The 21165-nt window shown below is 29.2% G+C and overlaps 1 protein-coding gene across 5 annotated transcripts in view; it reads right to left on the bottom strand.

Annotated features, from left to right (window-relative positions):
* LOC129975690 (endothelin-converting enzyme 1-like) overlaps positions 1-19239 on the bottom strand; it is a 333428-nt gene extending 314189 nt beyond the window's left edge. The window contains exons 1-2 of one of the 5 annotated variants that reach the window (XM_056088819.1): positions 19157-19239; positions 14173-14617 (exon numbers count right to left, since the gene is read on the bottom strand). In XM_056088819.1, the coding sequence (XP_055944794.1) occupies positions 14173-14279 (107 nt within the window). In that variant the 5' untranslated portion in view covers positions 14280-14617; positions 19157-19239. Of the gene's footprint in view, positions 1-14172; positions 14957-15807; positions 16003-19156 lie in introns of those variants that run through there. The other 4 variants (XM_056088818.1, XM_056088820.1, XM_056088817.1 and 1 more) reach the window with 4 other exon arrangements.
* Between the last annotated feature and the right edge of the window lie 1926 nt (positions 19240-21165).

Genomic DNA, 21165 nt, shown 5'->3' with positions numbered 1-21165 from the left:
TCGTAGATCTACTTGAAGGGAATACACAAGCTCGTAGATCTCGAAGGGAATACATAAGCTTTAAGATGCACAAACTAAATACATATTAATTGCAAAGACAGTAGATAATGTATGAAAATAATTTTATATTCATCGCCTGAATTTTTTGCTTGTTATTTATTAATTAACATTGTTTGAAACGCATTTGTACCAAGGCTAATGGTGGATTTCCTGTTAGACGGAATAGACGCCACGTAAGCATTGAACTGAGGATGGGCATATAGAAGTCAATTGAAAAGTTATTTCTAATAAATAAATTTATATAAATGTGCAAATTCTCTGAATTATGAATTCTGTGAATAATAGCATTCTAATAAGTTCAAGTGATCAAGTTTTTATCTGTTTCATTATTCTCCATCGGTTATAACAATGTTTATAAATATCGAATGGAATAATGATGTGAACCTGTGTACAGTTTATTACGAATCATTGAAATGTATTATATGATAAAAATATGATAAAAATATAAACAAGTATTTCCATCTATTTTCTCAAATAACCAGCAAAAGTGTTCTTCAAGAAACTTTCTAACATGGTCTCCAATAAATGTCTTATCACTTTTCCTCCCCATAAAATTGTGGACTTAGGGTAAGATTACAAACGCCTTTGATGGGATTAGAGAATGTTTAGCCTGGAAATATGTGCCTTCGGCTTGAATCTAACTTTTTTGTTAGATCTGTTTTGCGAATATGCAGTTGAATGCATTTTCTGTGTTCCCATATGAGACTAGAACTTGACACGAAATAACAAATTGTTGTTACAAGACAACATGCTGAATTTCATTTATTTTATGTGTTAATGCATTTACGTAATGCGAAAATACAGATAGATAGACGGTCAACCTTCCAACGAATTTAGTTGGGTTCCAAATTTCATAAGTACCGAACTTTAGAGGCTAAGTCTGTGTACCAAATTTTACCTACCTAGCTAGCTGTTTGCTTCGTAACTACCACTATCAATGTACAACATGGGTGAAACGAATGCATAACGAAATTACCCGGTGATCTCCTGAAAGTTTATTTCAAACTCTTCAATAAAGATATTATCCCGCATAAAAATGAGAACTTCAGGTATGGCCGCAAATATCTCTCATGGTATTTGTGAATGATATTTAAGAATATAAATCATCGGCGTGAATCGAGCCTATGCAATGAAATTCGTTTTTGCTCACTTTTTTGGCACTAAAATTTGACACAAAAAGCTGTACTGAATTTCATTTTTTTAAGCCATTCTGCTTATGAGTTATTCAGTTTACACGCATGTGAAAGACAGGCTGCCAAGTAGTCAATTCTTTGACAGATTTGCTTCAAAATTTTATATGAATCTGTATTTTACATGTTAAATCTGTATACCAATTTTTATCTTCCTAGCTCCTTGCATTTTGGAGCTATATCGTTCATTTGTAAACGAACAGCAATACGCCATGGGAATGGATTTCGTTCAAAATTTGATAGAAATTGACAAATTTGATCGTCACTGTGTATAACAAATTTCAGTGATTTCTATCAAAGTGGCAGACAGACATAATATCAAAAAAGAGTTTTACGGACTCAGAAAGGTCTGAAATGCCGAGATTCGTCAAATTATCGAACATGGAAATTTTGGCTTATACTTCGTAGACAAGGAGTAAAAAGTTTTTAAAAAATCCTTAATGTTATTCTAAGTTTAAAATGCCTTCAAATATGAAGCTATCCATCCATACAGAGACGCTTAAAGGCTAACTACTTTGAGTCAAATTAATTTCTGACTGGACATGGAAACTTTAAAGCATATTTAAAACGCTTTAATTCGTCGCAGTCTGATAAGTGTTCGTGCTTCAGTGGGTTAGTCCAGGATGCCAAGCATTTGTTATTTGAATGCTCCAAATTTATTCCGAAAATAAGTAAACTCAGAAACTGCCTTCTAAAGAACAATATAGCTTGGCCTCCTCATTTATCTGCCTTTGAACAGAACAAATCATCTTTCATTTCCTTTTGTACATATATCAATAGTATTTTTACCCGTTTTATTTAAACTTTATTTCAGTGTGTTTGCCTACATATATTTGCATATAACTTTTGAATTTGTATTTTGAATATTTTATTTTTATTTGATCATACTCCTTCAATTGTTTTATATCATCTACTGCATGTTTCTGTTAGTATGTGAACAATTTTGTTTCATTTTTGTTTGTACTTGTGTATTTACTTGTTTATCCCATTTTTCTTTGCATATGTATCTATGTCCTTATATTTGAATATTCTACTGTCAATTGGGTACTGACTTACATCTGTACGCCTTGTGGCACACAAGGAATTTATACATAGAGAATTAAAAAAAATATATGAAGCTAGATTTGCAATTTTGCTAAAATAATCCTTATAATATGCACTGCCTAGGATCAGTACAAGCACTGATCTTCAGTATATGAGCTACCTAATGATTAGTGCTAAGCACTTTTGCACATCCTCAGTTGCTCTTTAAAATTCTTTCGCGATGGGTTCGTCATATATGCATCACCAACGAACGTCTCTCACAATTGGGCGTACCACCCGTGCATTTCTGGAAATTGAACTCCTGGGACGGTGATGCATACGTACATTTTAAACTGGAACAATTTTTAAAGACCACTAGATGGCACCCTCTGTTCATTGTTCTTGAAATGAACAAAGTTTTAGCATCCTAACTTTCAGTTAGCTCATATTCAGCCTGACTTTGGTATTTTACTCATCAGCTGTTATGAGGGGGGGGGGGAAGAGTCAAGTAAATAAACAGAGTTGGGTTGTGTAATTCTCCACTCCCACAGATTGATAGAATCAATTGCGTTTTTGGTCTCCCTCAGAATTTTTTTCTTCTTCTTCTTTTTTTTTTTTTTTGTGTAATTGTAACTAGTGTCTTTGGGTTTTACCGTCAGTTCTATTGCATTTGGCGTAGCTTTCGGATACATTTCACGCATTTCTCTTTTTATTACCTATTTATTCTATTTACCTCTATTTATTCTCTATTTATTATTTAAAGCCTTGGTTTCGGTTTATTATGACAAAAAAAACACGATTTGTCAGAGGAAAAATGTGCTCGTATTATGAATGAACTAATAATCTAAAAAGGTACCAAAAATACCGACGTTAGGACTTAAACTTTTTTTGTGATTTTTTTATTCAAAGTTAGGCTTAGCGTCTCAAAACCCCCATCCTGTGGGATGATTCCTTTCGCGTGCGCTCTGTCCCGTGCGTGCGTCTAGGATAGAGGCCTCCCAGCCCTGAAAGGGTTAACCGCAATGGATAGACAAATTAGAATCACTGAGATTGGAAATGAAACAATTAAGGAAAACTGAAGACTTGTGGTGAATAGCATATTACAACTACGCTAAACGAGCTATTGCTTTTGCATAATGGTCATGTTACTGGACTGCGAACCACAAGGTCACAGGTTCTATCCTCGCGCATCCTAATTCGCTAAAGACTTAAGACAAAATAAAAGCCAAACATACAAAATAACATTTAATCTGAGTTATATTAGCTTTGCAGAGTTAAAAATGGTATGGGAGAAAATTCCACATAGCACCTAGGAAAGGATCCATTATAGAGCCTATTATTCAAAAATAAAATGTAATCCTTATTTACGCTCTTATAATTAAAAGTCAGGAGAAATAATATGGTTTTATGGAATAATTCCCATAGCGAATGAATCAAAATCCCACAGAAACAAGTGTCCGTTCTCACTGATCCTCTCAGGTAACGAATATGGAATATGTCATTTAAAGATCTATAATCTCTATCAAACACATTTTTAAAACGAACTTTTAATTCAGTATAATAATGAATACTAGTTATTCCTGTCAATCAAGTGTTACAAAAGTAACGGACTTCATTTATTACAGCAGCATCTATCGTTGTCAATCTGTCTTTTTGTTATCCGTGATTGATTTATGATCCGGCGACGCCCAGGCTCTTCTAGGAACGAAAGTGAACAAGTTCATGAATCATAAAAATAAATTGTTGCAATATTTGTCATATCTACACTTCATACTGATCCTGAAATAATGAATCGACGCATTCATCCCTACGAATATATGAGTACTGCGTTGTCAAAATAAATAATGCATCGGCTCTTCGTTGCATTGTAGAATACTTGATGAATTATTTTCAGGACTATTTTCATTATTTTGCATGAATATTCAGGATGATAAATTTCTTCTATTTCCTGATCGTTCTGTATTCATAAACATAGCTAAATATGAATTAGATGAATGCTTCGATGAACAACTTCGTGGAAATCTGATGAATGGATATGACACTTCATGATTCTTAAAAAGGAAAAGATAGTTTTAAGGTGGAGCATAAAAGTGAAGCTAGTGAGGTCTTCCAAAAACCTTTATCACACCGTAATAAAGGTGTTATTCTCTTTTCTACCATATTAATTGGGGATTTCCAGGAAGGTTGTCTGGGCTGCGAATACTCCGATTTTTATTTTCAGAGCCCAGCATGAGAGTGTTTTGCGGCTCGTAGCATAATGGGAAAAGGTAAGTATGCATTTTGGACGACTTTTTTTTTCAAACAAATGAGGCCAAAATTTAACAGATTATTAATTTAATTTTACTTTAATTAATTTAATTTGGGTAACAGGATGATAAACCCAATTCCAATACCCAATACCCAATTTCATTCATCAGTATCATGATTTTTTTTAGTTATCGTATTTTATGAAGGATAATATAAAAACAGACAGATAGTGATCTCGTAAATTAATTTAATTTGAAATCTGATATAAATTTGCATTTAAGATTTTAAAATTATATAAGACATTTTATTTATCTAGCTCTTTTCCAGATATCGTATTCAAGCTTTTTTTTTTCTTTGATTGACAAAAAGAGACATTTTTGAGGGGAGAAATTCCTTTCAAAATAAGAAGAAAAACCACAAATTAGGAGAGCAAACTAAATACCAAATTTTATTCATCAAGTTAAAAGAGCTTTTGAGTTATCATGAGACAAACATAAATAATTCGAAAAATGTATTTTCGGACTCGGAAGAGTCCGGAAGGTGGAGAATTTTTTTATCATTTCGAATTTCTATTTGAGTACTTCGGAACTTGAGTTTCGGAAAAAAAATTATTTACTTTTTTAAGATTTTATTAAGTATTTCAGAAGATTTTACTTTTTTATTCAATGAATAAAGTACGCTATCTCATCCTCAACTTGTTAGTTTTCAATGCATTAAATAATACAAATTCATTAAAAATCATATTATTTTTCTTTTACATTTTCGTATACGCAGTGTAGAGAAAATACAGTAATCGACAAAAAAATTCGAATTCGAGATTTTGACGAATCTCCACGTTTTAGACCTACTCGATTTAGAAAAACACATTTTTGGAAAATGTCCGTTTGTCTTTCTGTGACAAAGATAACTCAAAACCACTTTGAGCTAGACCTTTGAAATTTAGTATACGATCTTTACATCAAATTTGTAGATTTATATCAAATTTTGAGCAAAATCCTTCAAAGGAAGTCTATCTGTCAGGCTGTTCGAATATAAGTTAACACGATAACTACAAAACGAAGAGAACTAGCTGGATGAAATTCGGTACGAAGAATTAACATCTATATTCTATATACCTACCGAATTTCGAGCTGAATCCAATTAGGTGTTGATTGTCTGTCAGTCTGTGCTGTTTTGAAACTTGTAAACGTTATAACTCAAACGCGCACTGACTTAAATATATCAAATTTAGTAAGTGGTTCTGTGTCAAATCTTTTGCTTCAGAGGGTTTAGAAAAATGCTTCTAACACATTAATTCAATTTTTTATACTATTAACAGCATTCCAGGGATTAATTGCCAAATAATTAGCCAAGAATGACACGATAGATTGAGTAAAGTTTCTAAATTCAGACCAAAGGTTCCTATTTTGTAACTATTGCACGCCAATGCCATGCAAGGCGTTCTCTTGGCTAACACTTTTATTAGAGCGTATGTGAGAAAGTTTTGGGGAGGTCATTCCCACTGATTTAGAAATTACCTCTCACTATTCCCATTCCCTCACTATTACAATAGAAATTATCTCTCACTATTACCATAGAAATTACCTCTCACTATTCCCATTCCCTCACTATTACAATAGAAATTATCTCTCACTATTACCATAGAAATTACCTCTCACTATTCCCATTCCCTCACTATTACAATAGAAATTATCTCTCACTATTACCATAGAAATTACCTCTCACTATTCCCATTCCCTCACTATTACAATAGAAATTATCTCTCACTATTACCATAGAAATTACCTCTCACTATTCCCATTCCCTCACTATTACAATAGAAATTATCTCTCACTATTACCATAGAAATTACCTCTCACTATTCCCATATCTTCTGGCGGAAATTACCATTAGATAATTGTATATAAATATGTGTTCTTTTAATTTCAAATTTCTTTGAAGATAATTACAATTGTTACTATAGGAAGTTCCTAAAACTAGCAGACTATTACATACAAAATCGGAAGAATTTGATCGAAGAGATTTGAAAAGAAATAATCGTGATAGAAAAAGATTTTCTCAGGTACTATTTAAAAGAAATTAGATTCCTTAAGGTAATCAAAGAAAATTATTCAATCAATAAATCAACAAAAAGTTAATAAATTAGGAAAAAAATTTAAAAAATTCTATTTTTCTGTATGGATTGGATAATTAAAATTTTGTTTCAAAAAAACCAAAAAGGATTTTTTTTTTTGTGCTTTATTTACAAAATAAGCGCCTATCTTGAAATTATGTTACTGATACAGTCTTTAAAAAATGTAGTTTTTACCCTAAATACTTAATTTAGATACTTAACCAAAGATATAAATTAAATTTATAATAGAACTAAACGAATTATGAAGTTTATTCTTTACATATTCTTTTCAAACCCTGTGCATCAAAAATTCCGTAAAAAGTTAAATAAAATAAAATATTTTATTTTTTAATCTAAAGTTTATTGATTTCGGGTTCTTTTTAGCACATTAAGTTTTATGAAAAACCTCGAAATGAAATGTTTTTTTTTAAAGTAGTAAAATAAATAAATTTTATGATTTTTGTATTGAAAAATATCTTGTATTTTGTTTGAAAAAAAAATATCTATGAAACCAAAATAAATAAATTAATAGCAAAATATCTTAAAAGGAAAAAAATGGATCTTTTTGCTGAAAATAAGAAAAAAATATACACAACAAATATAGGCATTATAAAAGCAAAAATATATTGACAAATTTCTAACAATTTTTTTTGTTTAGAAATTTATTAAATGATGTATTCAAAAACTAGTAGATACTTAAGAGGGATCTTGCCTAGCTCCCGGACCAAAACATAAGCTATATTTCTATTCAATATTTAAATATTAGTATTCAAATGATAAATAACATGAAGTCTTAAATTTTTTTTCTTCATTGGGAAATATTACAATGAAAACAGAATTTTTCTAAACGATCAAATTGTTTTTTCGGTCTCTCAAGAACTATAGAACATATTTAGAATTTTTTGTACCAAATATGGACAAAAAAATATTCATTAGATTTTAGTATATGGAATTTTTTAAAAAGAAACTCCCAAAATTTGGAGATAGAGAAAATCGTATTTATAGATGTAATAAAGCCTTAAAATCTAAATTATAGAAATATGAAAATAATGTTATTTCTCACAGAATGCATTTATAACCAAATTCAAATGGTTTTATGAAAGAAACCATTCGAAATTAGGAATATTGAATTTTAAAAAATATCAATTTTTAAGTCAAGCAAAATTCTTATTAAATTTTGTTTTCTAGTTCATCAATAAAATCGTCTTTATTTTTTAATATACAAGTAAATTCAACAGTTCTATATATTATCAGAAAATTATAAAAAGATAAAAAATGATAAGGAATAAAATAAAAGGGAGCAAAAGTTGTTTTTATTTTTTAACGTAGCAATAAACCTAATAATTTTATGCATTAAGTGAAATGCCACGAAGGAAAAAGAAAAGGAATAAAATAACTGGAGCAAAAGTAACTTTTATTTCTTAAAGCATAAAAATAAACCTAATAGTTCTGTGAATTATCGTAGAATGCCAAGAAGGAAAAAAAGGAATAAAGTAAATGGAGGTAAAGTCACTATTACTTTTTGACATAGAAATAAATTCAAAAGTGCCCTGCTTTATCGGGAAATATAAAAACAAGAAATGATAAAATATAAAAAAAGGCAACAATAGTCGTTTTTAGTTTTTTTAAAATAGAAATAAACGTAATAGTTCTATGCATTGTCGCAGAATGCCAATAGGGGAAAAAAAGAATAAAGTAACTGGAGGTAAAGTCACTATTACTTTTTGACATAGAAATAAATTCAAAAATGCCATGCATCATTGGTAAATGTTAAAAACAAGAAATGATAAAATATAAAAAAAGGGAACAAAAGTCGTTTTTAGTTTTTAAACATAAAAATAAACCTAATAGTTCTGTGAATTATCGTAGAATGCCAAGAAGGAAAAAAAGGAATAAAATAAGAGGTAAAGTCAGTATTACTTTTTGACATAGAAATAAATTCAAAAGTGCCATGCATCATCGGTAAATGTTAAAAACAAGAAATGATAAAATATAAAAAAAAGGTACTAAAAGTCGTTTTTAGTTTTTAAACATAGAAATAAACGTAATAATTCTATGCATTATCGTAGAATGCCAAGAAGGAAAAAAAGGAATAAAGTAACTGGTGGTAAAGTTACTATTATTTTTTGACATAGAAATGAATTCAAAAGTGCCAGGCTTTATCGGGAAATATAAAAACCAGAAATGATAAAGCATAAAAAAGGCAACAAAAGTCGTTTTTAGTTTTTTTTTAAATAGAAATAAACGTAATAGTTCTACGCATTGTCGTAGAATGCCAAGAGGGGAAAAAATAACTGGAGGTAAAAGTCGCTATTACTTTTTGACATAGAAATAAATACAAAAATTCTTTATATTATCAAGAAATTCAAAAAAAAAAGAAGCATAAAATAAATAACAGCAAAAGCCGTTTTTACTTTATAGTGTACAAATAAATAGTCTAATAAAAATAGTTAAGTTCGTTATCGGAAAAGGAAAAGAAAAAAAAGATAAAAATTAATAATGATAAAACTAGCTTTTACTTTTTGCTTTTTAACATAAAATAAATACAGTAATTCGAAGCATTATCGGGAAACAGATAAAAATTCTAAGTATTAATTTCCATTTACGCTACCGCTTTTTACACATTTCTGTTCACATTATACATCTTATTTAATAATTTAAGTAAAATAATATATGAATATCATATAATTATTGACAGGACATCATATAATTGTTTCAGTCTATCCGGTAACATTATAATGCTTATGAGCTGGATATCGTCAGCAAATTCCCTGAGGCGAGATACATGATACATGTATTGTTCAAAACGTTTCTAGTACAGACCGTTAGACCTAGAGCTACCCTATTTGGCTTTTTTTTTTTGGTAATAGATGCTAACTAAGGAGGCTTTTCCGAAATTTTACTTGATTTCAATTAATTTAATTTAATTTTTAACCTTTTTTTAAAGCTTCGAAACACATTAATACAAAAACATCAGTTCTACGTTTAGACAAAATTCATTATCTTTTCTATAATGTCAATCTCAATTCCGTATACAATTTTTAAATTTCAATATTTTTTCTAAATTTACCTTTTTAATAATCCTTTTTGCTATTCCCTGTATATACACTCATGATGTTGCCATGATAATTAAAATATTTTTTGTGTACACATTGTGGTTGATATAGCCTGGAATAAATTAATAAATGGAATTTTTATCATATTATGATGTTTCTTATTAAAGATTCAAATTTTATATTTCTTTGTGTTAATTAACAATTTTTTAATGAATTTTATTACAAAATTATTTTTTTATTTTATAAATAAAAAATAGGAAAAGAAAAATATGAGTAACTCTGCAAATCAAACCAGAAAATATAAACTGCTTAATTAACAGTAACCCAAAATCACATTACATTTTCAAACTGCAATTATTCTATCTTTTCCTTTTTTTCGAAATTTCGTATAAATCCATTTACTGCGATAGTAAAATATTATAAAATTATTTTGAATTTTATTGCATCATTTTTGAAAGAAAATCAAAGAAATTTGATTTATTGAATAATCTAAATGGTATATCAAAGAAAATTTATATTTCGACTGTGAAATATCGTATCATAGTAATGTTTCTGATATTATTTCTCTATTAAGAATTTGCTTCCCAGTAGATTGTATAATATTAACCAATATCCCCAATATTGTTGAAAATTGAATAATATAATATAGGACAATATTGTATAATATTGTGGAACATTCTGTGCTACTTTGGTTCGAAATGAATGCAGAACGTCATCTGAAGATCAACATGAAAACTCTAAATGTTAATATTATGGTGAAATGAAAATTCTGAAATTAGTAGAATTAAGTTTTAAATAAAGAAATAAAGTAATTTTTATCATTAATTTTAAAATTGACAAAAGCATTCGAAAGAAAGATTTGAGAAAACAATAAAATTGATAAAATTCTCTAGCAACAAATAGGGACATGAAAGGATATTCGAGCTTCGACTGAAATTTATTTGTAGAATTCATGTGCATGGCTAAAATTAATTACTCGATGACTAAAATTAATTTCGAAAATGTATTAAATTTTTTTTAATGTACCTTAAGGTAATGAATTTGATATCACTAAAAAGTTATTTTTTTATTCTAAAATGTTATGAAAATTTAGCTATTCATGTGTGAAACTAAAATTAATGAATCCATGATTAAGATTAATTTCAAAAATGTATTAAATATTTTTAAAAAATGTACTTTAAGGTAATAAATTTGATATCACTAAAAAGTTATTTTTTTTATTTTAAAATGTTATAAAAATGCAGTTGTTCAAGTGTGAAACTAAAATAAATGAATCCGTGACTAAAATTAATTTCAAACATGCATTATTTTTTTAATGAACTTTAAGGTATTGCATTTGATATCACTAAAAAGTAATTTTTTAAAAAATTGTAAAATGTTATAAAAATATAATCATTCATGTATGAAGCTAAAATAAATGAATCCATAATTAAAATTAATTTCCAAAATTTATTATTTTTTTTAAAAAAATAATTCTTAAGGTAATAAATTTAATATAACTAAAAAGTTTTTTTTTAAATTTTAAAATGGCATAAAAATAGCTTTGTAAGATAATGTCCTCCTTATTAAATGAGGACAGACGATAAAAACAATTTCTTAAATAAATTTATTTATTATTTTTTGTTTTGTTTCTTCCTTCTTAATAAACACCGACTACCCTAGGAATGATCACATGTCATATTTGATTGTTCTAGATCCAATGGATCATTGCATTCAGACTTAATGATTGTCGCATAACAAAATTTCTAGATAGTATGCTAACCTATAAATCTTATTATGTTAAATTACGGGCGTGCAAGGTTTAATATTGTTCATTAATTATACTTTTGATTACGTAGGATTACGATTGAAATGAATTTTTTTTATTTTAATTTGCTACAAGGGGTAGGAAGAAGTATGCATCGCTCACCTCGGGGAACTTGAATATTGCCTTTGACCCTAATGTGCTTCTCATTTCTCGTTTATATCGGAAATATAATAGTGAATATTTAACCCATTTTTTTGCAAATGTCTAAGATGTACGTGTATTTGGAATTGTTTCAGAAAGATTTTCCCAATATCAGCACTTAACCCTTCTTTGCACGATGATGGAAATTTTCATCATAATATTTAGTTAATAAGAAATTGTACTCAAATTGTAATTCGTAAATTCGTTGTTGCTGGCAACTTTTTTCGAGACTATTGCGTAATACGGAACAAAGCTATCAAAAAAAAATCAAATGCCATACTCATTATATTGAGTTTAAACTTGTTATTCCGCTGTTTGGTGTGGTTTTAAGCAAAGTGTGATTTCTTGAAAAAAAATTATAGCTAATCTGAGATTTTTGTTAATAAAAATAATAATGAAGGGAATAAGGGTTTTTTTTGTGTGTGTTTCGGTTATTTTCTGTGCAATTTATATCGAATACTCCAAATAATCTTCCCAAAACCAAGTGACAGAAATATACATCAATATGCAGTTGTTTCACTTCTAATGCATGACAAAAATGTTTTTACTAAATGTTTATTTCATGTTATTTTTGTAGAGAAATTTAGAAGAGAGAAATATTGAAAATTGGCCAAAAGTAGGTAGAATCGGGTGCAAATATTCTAAATGCAAAGGGTATTCTACAACTTCATGCAGTAAATGTGGAATTAATTTGTGTTTAAATAAGAATAATAATTATTTTTTAATTATCATCAGGAATTAAAACGATACAAAGATATATTATTTTTTTATTCATTTTGTACTGAGCTTAACATGCAAATTTGCATGATGATGGATATTTCCTTCATACTGCTTTTTAATTATTTTCTATTATATAATGATGCTAGGATTTTTTTAAACATTTTGTTCTTTAATCTAGAGCATGAATTATATCATCCTGATTTATTCCACACACAAAAAATCGTTCAGAAAAGGGTTAAATTTTGTACTCTTTTATAATATTTTGATTGATATCACCTCATTTGAAAGATTTCCCAATCTTTTGCCGACTCAAGAATCGTTTTCAATAAATATGCTTCCAATTATTTAGTTCCAACACATATACTATAAACAAGTGCCCGATAGAGGACACTTGTTCAACAAAGCACGTTAGTGAAAATACCTTTCTAGTTTTTAATTACACCATTAAGAAAAGTAAATCAGTCTTTCCCTTGAATTAATTGATAACGAAATTAATTAAAGATATTTATTATAAATGACAACCCAATTTTAATTTACAATATACAGTGGGAATTGAAAAGCTAAAACTGAAAGAGGAGCTCAGTCATTCGTATAAATCCTGATATATTCTGTTGAAAAAGAAACGAATGAAAGCGAATAACTTAGTTTTACAGGAAAGAGAGAATTTTTATTTCATTTCAGCATTTCTACACAAAATAAATTCAGGTTAATTATCTTTTTAAATACCATATTTGAATATATTTGCTTTTCTGCGCTATAAAAACAATATTATTTTTAATTGTACTTGTTAATCGCAGTTTATATTAAATCCATTAACAATTTATATAAAAAAAGCTGATTTAAATTAATAATAATATTCATTCAAGGAGCAAACATCAAATGCATGTGCTGCCTCCTACCGGCCTATAAATCTTTGATGGAAAGTTAGAACATCTTTATCCCACTTTTTTCACTTTCGATAACTGACTAAGAAATTACATTTTTGATAAGTAAATTTGTTTTAAATATATTCGTTTAAACTTTAAATGTGTGTCTGTGTGTGTGTGTGTTTGTGCTCGGTTTTTGGAATAAACATTTATTCAAAAAAATATTTCCTTGCATTCCAAATAAAAAAATAAAAAATTGCCATCAACTGGAAAAACATGAATAATACATTTTAATGCATTCTTATTAATTTTCATTGACACAACAATTTTTTTTATATAAAATAAACATTAAGATATCCACTAAAATAATTACGTGGTAAAATGATACAAAAACTATTTTTAAGGAGTAGGGGTGATTCCTTCCTCTTCCAGACGATATTCCCCCTCTGCCCCTCAAACGATTAAATACTACCTCTAAAAACCGAAAAAGAACGTTTCACAATTTTTTCAGATATTTAGAATAGACACAGGTGCTTTGATACTAAAATGATAAAAGTCTTATTGAAGACAAGCGATCAAATGATTTACAAAATATCAGTATTTGGTCTTGGATAGTACAAGATTACTAAATGCTTTTCATTACTGCTTTGTACAAATAATAGCTTACTTTTAACAACTGATGGACAGTAATAGAATGTCACATATTTAGTGGATAAAAAAATGATTAATAAAATAAAGAATAGAAAATCAGGTAAAAAGCACTAGCTAAGATGGCTTGTAACAAGTTTATACAAGGTAAGTCTTTGAACCATATCATATTAAGTGTATACCATGCCATTTATGGCAATCAATCGATTGGAAATCCCATTTATCACAGATATACTGTTGTACACTTAACTAAATAACTATTTCTAAACTACAGGGAAAAAATGCATAACCATTAACTCACCTGAATCCATTGGATATGGGCTCCACATGAACGTGGGTGTTCTCCTCTAACTTCGTCCCATCCAAAGTGGTCTTAGACTGCGCGTCCACTGATCGCTGACCAATCATATCGGAGACTCCCACGCGTTTTTCTTCAAGACACAGGTGCTAAGGAGGACTGTCTAAGAAGACGTGGAGTGGCGAAAAAAGGGGTGCTTCAACCATCCTGGTGGAGAGCTCTTCTTCGAGGACATGGTGAAGAAAACGGTAATGTCAGTTCCTTTCTTAATGGGTGCCTTTCTGTTTTTATCTTCAGAGTGAATCGCTTTTGAGTTTTATACTATATATAGTCTTCAGATTGCAAAAGAGAGCAGCAGATTGAATAGTTGTGAGTTCTTGACTTCTGTTGGTGACGGAAGATCAGGAGGCAAGTAGAGTTCAAGAATTTGCAATATTTCTGATATATTCTGCAGAGAAGTGATAGATTCTCTATGAAAACTTTTCGTCGATGTTGCTAAATAGTTTGTCCATCATAATTACAGTTTCGTTATCAGAATTATAAAAATAATTCAGATTGCCATAATTCAGATTGCAATTATAAATTACCTTAAATATTTATCTAAAATGTCAATGGATAATTGTCCTTTCTTCGGCTGGTGAGTGAATATTATGCTAATAATATATAAAGTATATTTCTACTATAAGATATTTTATAATATTTTTTGATTTGCTCGTGTCAGTAATAACAACTGATGGAATAACAGCTCGTTTATTTTACATATCATAATAATAACATCAATATTTAAGAATATTTTACATCATAATTCGGCCATTTTAAACAGTATTATTTTATACTTCAGTTAGAAAGTTATTTAAAACTGTAATTTTCGAAAAAGTATTTATTTTTTAAACGCTATCCAATTCAGCCGAAAGAAAGGATTAAATATTGAAACAGAAAAATAGTAAACTAAAGACGAAAGTCAAATGCTTTATTTGTTTTTAATAAAAGCTATTATTAATTTTTAATTAATAGAAAAATGATTTTTATACTTTTTTGACAAATATAATTGATAATTAACTCAACTATAAATAACATTCACCTGAGCAATGCTATTTTAAATTGCTTAAATTTTCATGTGCGATATCGCATAAATAGTTTTAAATTTAACACTCAACAATTCAAAATAATTATCTAATTAATTTTACAACTTTAATACATTAATAACATTTCATAAAAGCTTTGATAAATGCATACTTTAAAATATTTTTAAATATCATATAAGATTTGGAAACATTAAAATACTAAAATATGGAATAATAGTAAATTTAACACACAGAACAGTTTTTAGTTATTAGAAATTTTTAAACATCAAAAGTTTTTCCATAAATACCAAAGAAATCTTGAAGCATTGTCGAGGAAGTTTAACAGCAATAAAATTATTACCAAAATGTTGCAATAACTTTATCCATATGTTTTTAAAAAAATTCAACTGAATGATCCGCCGCAATTTTGCAACTGAGTTCAATGTATTCACCAGAGTTTCATGTTTTTGTGCAGATGTATTTTTCAATCAAGAACGAACTAAACGCAAAAATATCGCGAAAAAAAATCTATTTTACTTTGAATGAAGCGAAGCAAAAAGTTTTAACTACTTACAATTCCAATTCTAAAAGTGCATTATTTTGCAAATTCGCCAATTCTACGCACGCCAATTCGTCATTTGTAAATGCATAGAAGTAAGATATTTCTTAGCCAAATCGGTATCATTTTCATTTGTGTAACAAGAATGCGCTCTTTTTTTCCGCGGCGACTGTCTATTAGCGCGCTTACGGAGCTTCCGAGGCAAACTGTTCCGTGGAGGGGTTGTCCGGAGTTGGTGGTCGCTTGGGGGAGCTGCTGTTGTCGAAAGATTAGCGGAGAGGAAGATCCAAGTCTCTAGTTGCTACGGTAACTAACTCGAAGAGAGAGTTTGGGAGCGTGGTGGACTTTAAAGTTAGCCTGTGTTTGGAAAATGTTGATCGTTTTATTTTTAGGTTTAAAAGCTAGCTGAAAAAGCTTTTTAAGATTCGGTGGGTTTTTTTTTTTAATTGTTTAAAGCTCATAATATTCCCTTGATAATCATAAACTATAATATGCTTTAAGAATTTAAAAGGCCTTCTTCCCTTTGTTAATGGAATGGCGTGTTAATGGATTTTTAAATTAGAATTGATTTAATCTCGACTTGTTGAATAAAATTATTTTTCTTTTTATATATTTTATTTTTTTATCGGGATTCCACTTCCTACGGTTAATGGGATTCCATTAGATATCATGGATCGTTGGATCAAATTGGTGCTTTTTAATCTTTGCTAGAATATGCTTTAATCTTTTTTTAAAGTCTATTAATGATGGGAGGATTGATTTAATGAAGGAAATTAATTTTAACTAAGCTGATAAAATTAATTCATTTTAATACAACTAATTTTTTGTAAAAATTAAATTTTTTAACTTCTTGGAAATTATCATATCCTGCGTTATCATATTTCAGGTAGATATAGGCGTAATAGAATAAACCGGTGAAATCTGTAACATCAACGATGTGTTGAAAATTACCATATATTTTGCTTACGGAATGTTATTAGAGCAGTATATTGCTTGGACTAAATAATTTAAAGTATTCCCTATATTATACTCCTTTAATGCGCGGTTTAGTATCTATTAAAATAAATATAATTGCATAAACATTCAAAAACACTGGACCATGAAATATTTTTCATTCCTTTAAATGGAATGAAGATCCTGATTCTTGGCATCAATATTTTAAAAATTAATTATTTTCGAAAAGATATCCGTATAAGTAGGATATTAACCTGTTAATAATGCTTTAGATCAGATTATCATAGATTAACTAATGAATGTTACTATAGAGAATCTTATACCCTTTCTAGGGTCGTGGGAAGTATGCTTCCCACCAAATTTATCAATCTTTGTATAAAATTATGTAGGTTGGCATAAGTTCTGACACATTTTTTTAGTAAGTCAGAAACTTAGATGCTTCAGTTCTTTATCTCAGACAAAATGATGTGTCTTGATTTGTTACTTAATTATTAATGAACCAAATTAATTAATTAAATAAATTAAATAATAAGCTAAATGAATTTCTTTTCTTATTCTAATTTCAAGTCTAAAAATATTTTAACATAATATGACTAGAAAAAAACGGCCCTTTAAAGGGTTAACGTGGATTTTACAGTATGCGTTGAACACTAAGATATATCGTATATGGGGCATTACACATCCTAATTTTGAGTATGAGTAACCTAAGTTTTCTGATTACATTACTGTTGTTTTCATTATTGGCTGTTTTCTTTGAGCAGAAAACTTTCCGAGTGCCTAAAAGTGTTCTATAACGTGAGCCTTTTACTGTGAATTTTTACGGCTTCAATACAGACTTGCCTAACAAAAACGTGATTATTAAGAAACAATTGTCTTCATGCAAGATGATATTATGCCGTATCATGCCTTAAAGCGAGGGATATGCTTCGTGTCCAAGTTGAAGACGGTCGGGTGATTTGAGACATTATCTGACTGCCTGGTCTCTTTGTAAAAAAATTCAAAACTTTATCTATCTAGATTGTCGCTCGTTCGACTCATTGTATTCATGTGAGTGTACTGGCGTACAGGTGGTTATCAAAATAATAGAAACACCTGTGAATAAAAATGACATTTTTGAATGCGTTTCGTAAGCGCTGAAATATAATAATAGCCCCCAGAGTTTTTATGCTTCCCACCAAATTTATCAATCTTTGTACGAAATTATGTAGGTTGGCTTAAGTTCTGACACATTTTTTTAGTAAGTCAGAAACTTAGATGCTTCAATTCTTTATCTCAGACAAAATGATGTGTCTTGATTTGTTACTTCGTTATTAATTAACCAAATTAATTCATGAATCAAATTACATTTATCTAATAAGCTAAATGAATCCCTTTCCTTATTCCAATTTCAAGCCTAAAAATATTTTAACAAAATATGACAGAAAAAATGGCCCTTTAAAGGGTTAAGGAAAAAAAAACTATTACTTTTAAAACTCTTTAGATGTAAATATGTAGTAGCTTAAAAAAGTAAACTATAATGGCAAGAATTTTATGCATTAAAGTTTTTTTTAGATAAATATAATTTTTTTTCTATTCATATATCCATAATGTACATTCACATTTAAATAAAAAAAACAGTCTCTAAAATTGCATTGAAACTAATAGTAATCCACTAATAGAAAAAAATGCAATGAGAATTATAAAATTAAAAAATTCTGAAAGAAAGCAATAACTTTGAATTTGCCAAGAATTAAGAATAAAATGAATGAGAATAAACATAAAATAACAAAAGGTCAGAGAAAAATAACAAGATGCAGACATCAGTTCAGTGACTTTAACAGCTGGTGAATGTAAATGAAATCTGAAGTTTATGATCGCATAACTTATTTTTATTCATGCATTAGCCGGCGTCCTGGCATGGGGTAGCGCGTCTTCCCCGTGATCTGGTCGTTCTGGCTTCGAGTCCCGGTTCGGGAATTGTTGTTCTTCATCTATTCTATCTGTGAACAGGGGCTGTGCAAGCGAATGTGATGCGTGAGTAGCAAAATCGTACTCTTGTCTCTAGTTGGCGCTACTAAAAACAAGAGACGCTCCCTCACGGCTTAAAATCACTGATTTCGAAATCAGCGGGCTTGTCCATGGCAAGTGCCATCAGAAACAACAACAGCAATTCATATATCAGTAAATCAGTAAAATCAAACTTGTCTGAGCTGCCTGATTCCGCAACAGAAATTGTGATTTGCGCATTCAATAATAATGCAGACCAATCATACATCTTTAACTCCACCCGGCGTTACAACTTTCGCAGGCTTTTTCTATTATAGATTCTATTACATCTGTATATATATGCACTGCATTATTTTGAAATAGAAATACAATTATTAACATTCTTTATTTTGACACTTCAATCTACTTTATTCAGAATACTTACATTACTAATGAGCCGTGTAATGAGTCACAACCCGCAATTCCATTCCAATCAAAATGTATCGGGAATACAGATATAAAACTAAATTTTGCAATTTATAGCTAATATTTATTTTATTTTCATCAGAATAAATATCTTCGGCCACAGTTTGCATCTGCAGATGTTGTTGTTGTTTTTCAATTCGCGAAGCTTGACATGAATTCTTTAACATGGAATCCCATCTGTGTTCACGGAGAACTTTCTTTTATTACATCAATCAATCAATAGACTCTAAACAAAAATTTTGAAGACTGAGAAGTCGCTTTGGACTAAAAGGCAGGAGTTCTTGCTCACACAAAAGTTTATTTTGACATTTCAGAAGAGTATGACACATAAATAAAAGCGACAGAAAATTATGTCTGCAACGCAGTGCGGCCTTGTTTACAGAATTCCTCTATAATAACCTTGAAATTCACAAAAATAGAAATTCAAAGACATCAAAAATAAAACTGGTTGTCAGATGCAATAGTATAATATAAAAATAATAACAAAATACACTTGGGCAATGCACAAAATAAAATAAAAGTAAATATTATTAAATACAAATATCAAAAATACAAATATATCCAAACAATCAACTTCAGAAATGAAAAGAAAAAAAAATAGCACTTTACCAAGTCACAAGAATTTAAAGTTTAAATTGCGGAATGAATTAAATTCCCGTCAAAACTTTGGAATGATAATTTGAGAAGGCGAGCTACTGTGATACGAAATACATGTGTAATCCTTCCATAACAGAAGTCGTTTTCGACAAATGGGTTCATCAAAAAATTGCCAAATACTTAATTAATATTCTGGACTGATATTCTAATTAGTTGACAGAAATTCATAAATTCAATATCGCGATAATTTTTAAAAAAGTCAAAATTAGCAGGATTTTTTTTATTTGGTCTTTACTTTTTTGAAAATATTTTATGACACAGAAACATTCTTGTTTTTGATAAACAGCTATCTGTAAATACTTTTTTCCAATTCATTTCAAATGTTTTTGCATCACAAATATTATTGCAGGAAAAAAAATTAACACACAATTATATTCGCCATTTTGGGAAATCTATAAAATTTTAAATATTATCTCATTAAAAATAAAGGCCTGGTAGTAAGGACTCGGCTTCGGAACCGCAGGGTTTTCAGGTTCGAGACCCGATTCCACTAAAGAACCGTTGTGTACACAGGCCTAGTGCACGTTAAATGCTTGAGTACGTTGGGCCCAAACGCCGTCCCACTGGTGTGGTGTAGTGGAAGTTACTAGAGAGGGCCAGCTCAGGTGTCGTCGTCATCTGACGTTCAAAATCATGAGGTCCGTCCAAAAATAGACCCAGTGTTGCTTTAAAAACGGGACGTTAATGTAACTAAACTAAATTCATTAAAAATAAACTCTTTTCAAGTCTATAATATGAAATCAAACCTTGGAAGTTGCAGGTGTTTAAATAATTTTAAAAATACATGTATAAAAGTTATTTAAAGGATTTTTAATAAATAAAATTTTAAAATGAAGTTTCCCGTTTCTTTCTTTTACCATAGTAGTAGTATTATACATAAAAGCTTTGGGAATTTCGAAATTACTTTCCGTCAGAATATTTAGAGATGTTAGATTGTTTAACATTGCTGACAAAAATTAAACATAACATAATTTGTTTTGAAAAAACAATCATTCAAATTTAACTATAATTAGAAAACTATTTAAAGGGCTAAGGGACCTTTAAAAGCTAAAATAGACCTTGAAAGTTGTTCAAATGCGACTTTCCTTAACATCAGGAAAACATTTTTTTAATTAATTTTCTTTTTTACCACAATTTTATAAGACATTTAATCTTATAATTATGATCTTTTTCATAAATATAAGGTGAAATCATTTTCATTAATTAAAATATATGTGCCAAAAAGGTTCCGTAAAAATTACCGAAGACAGAATTTGCTGGCGCGCGAAGATTTTCAGAAAATAAGCAACTTATATTAACAAATGTTACACC

The sequence above is a fragment of the Argiope bruennichi genome, chromosome 7, assembly GCF_947563725.1.
Source record: "Argiope bruennichi chromosome 7, qqArgBrue1.1, whole genome shotgun sequence".
NCBI lineage: Eukaryota > Metazoa > Arthropoda > Arachnida > Araneae > Araneidae > Argiope > Argiope bruennichi.
The sequence above is the reverse complement of the archived record's forward strand: the minus strand, read 5'-3'. Positions and strand labels throughout refer to the sequence as shown.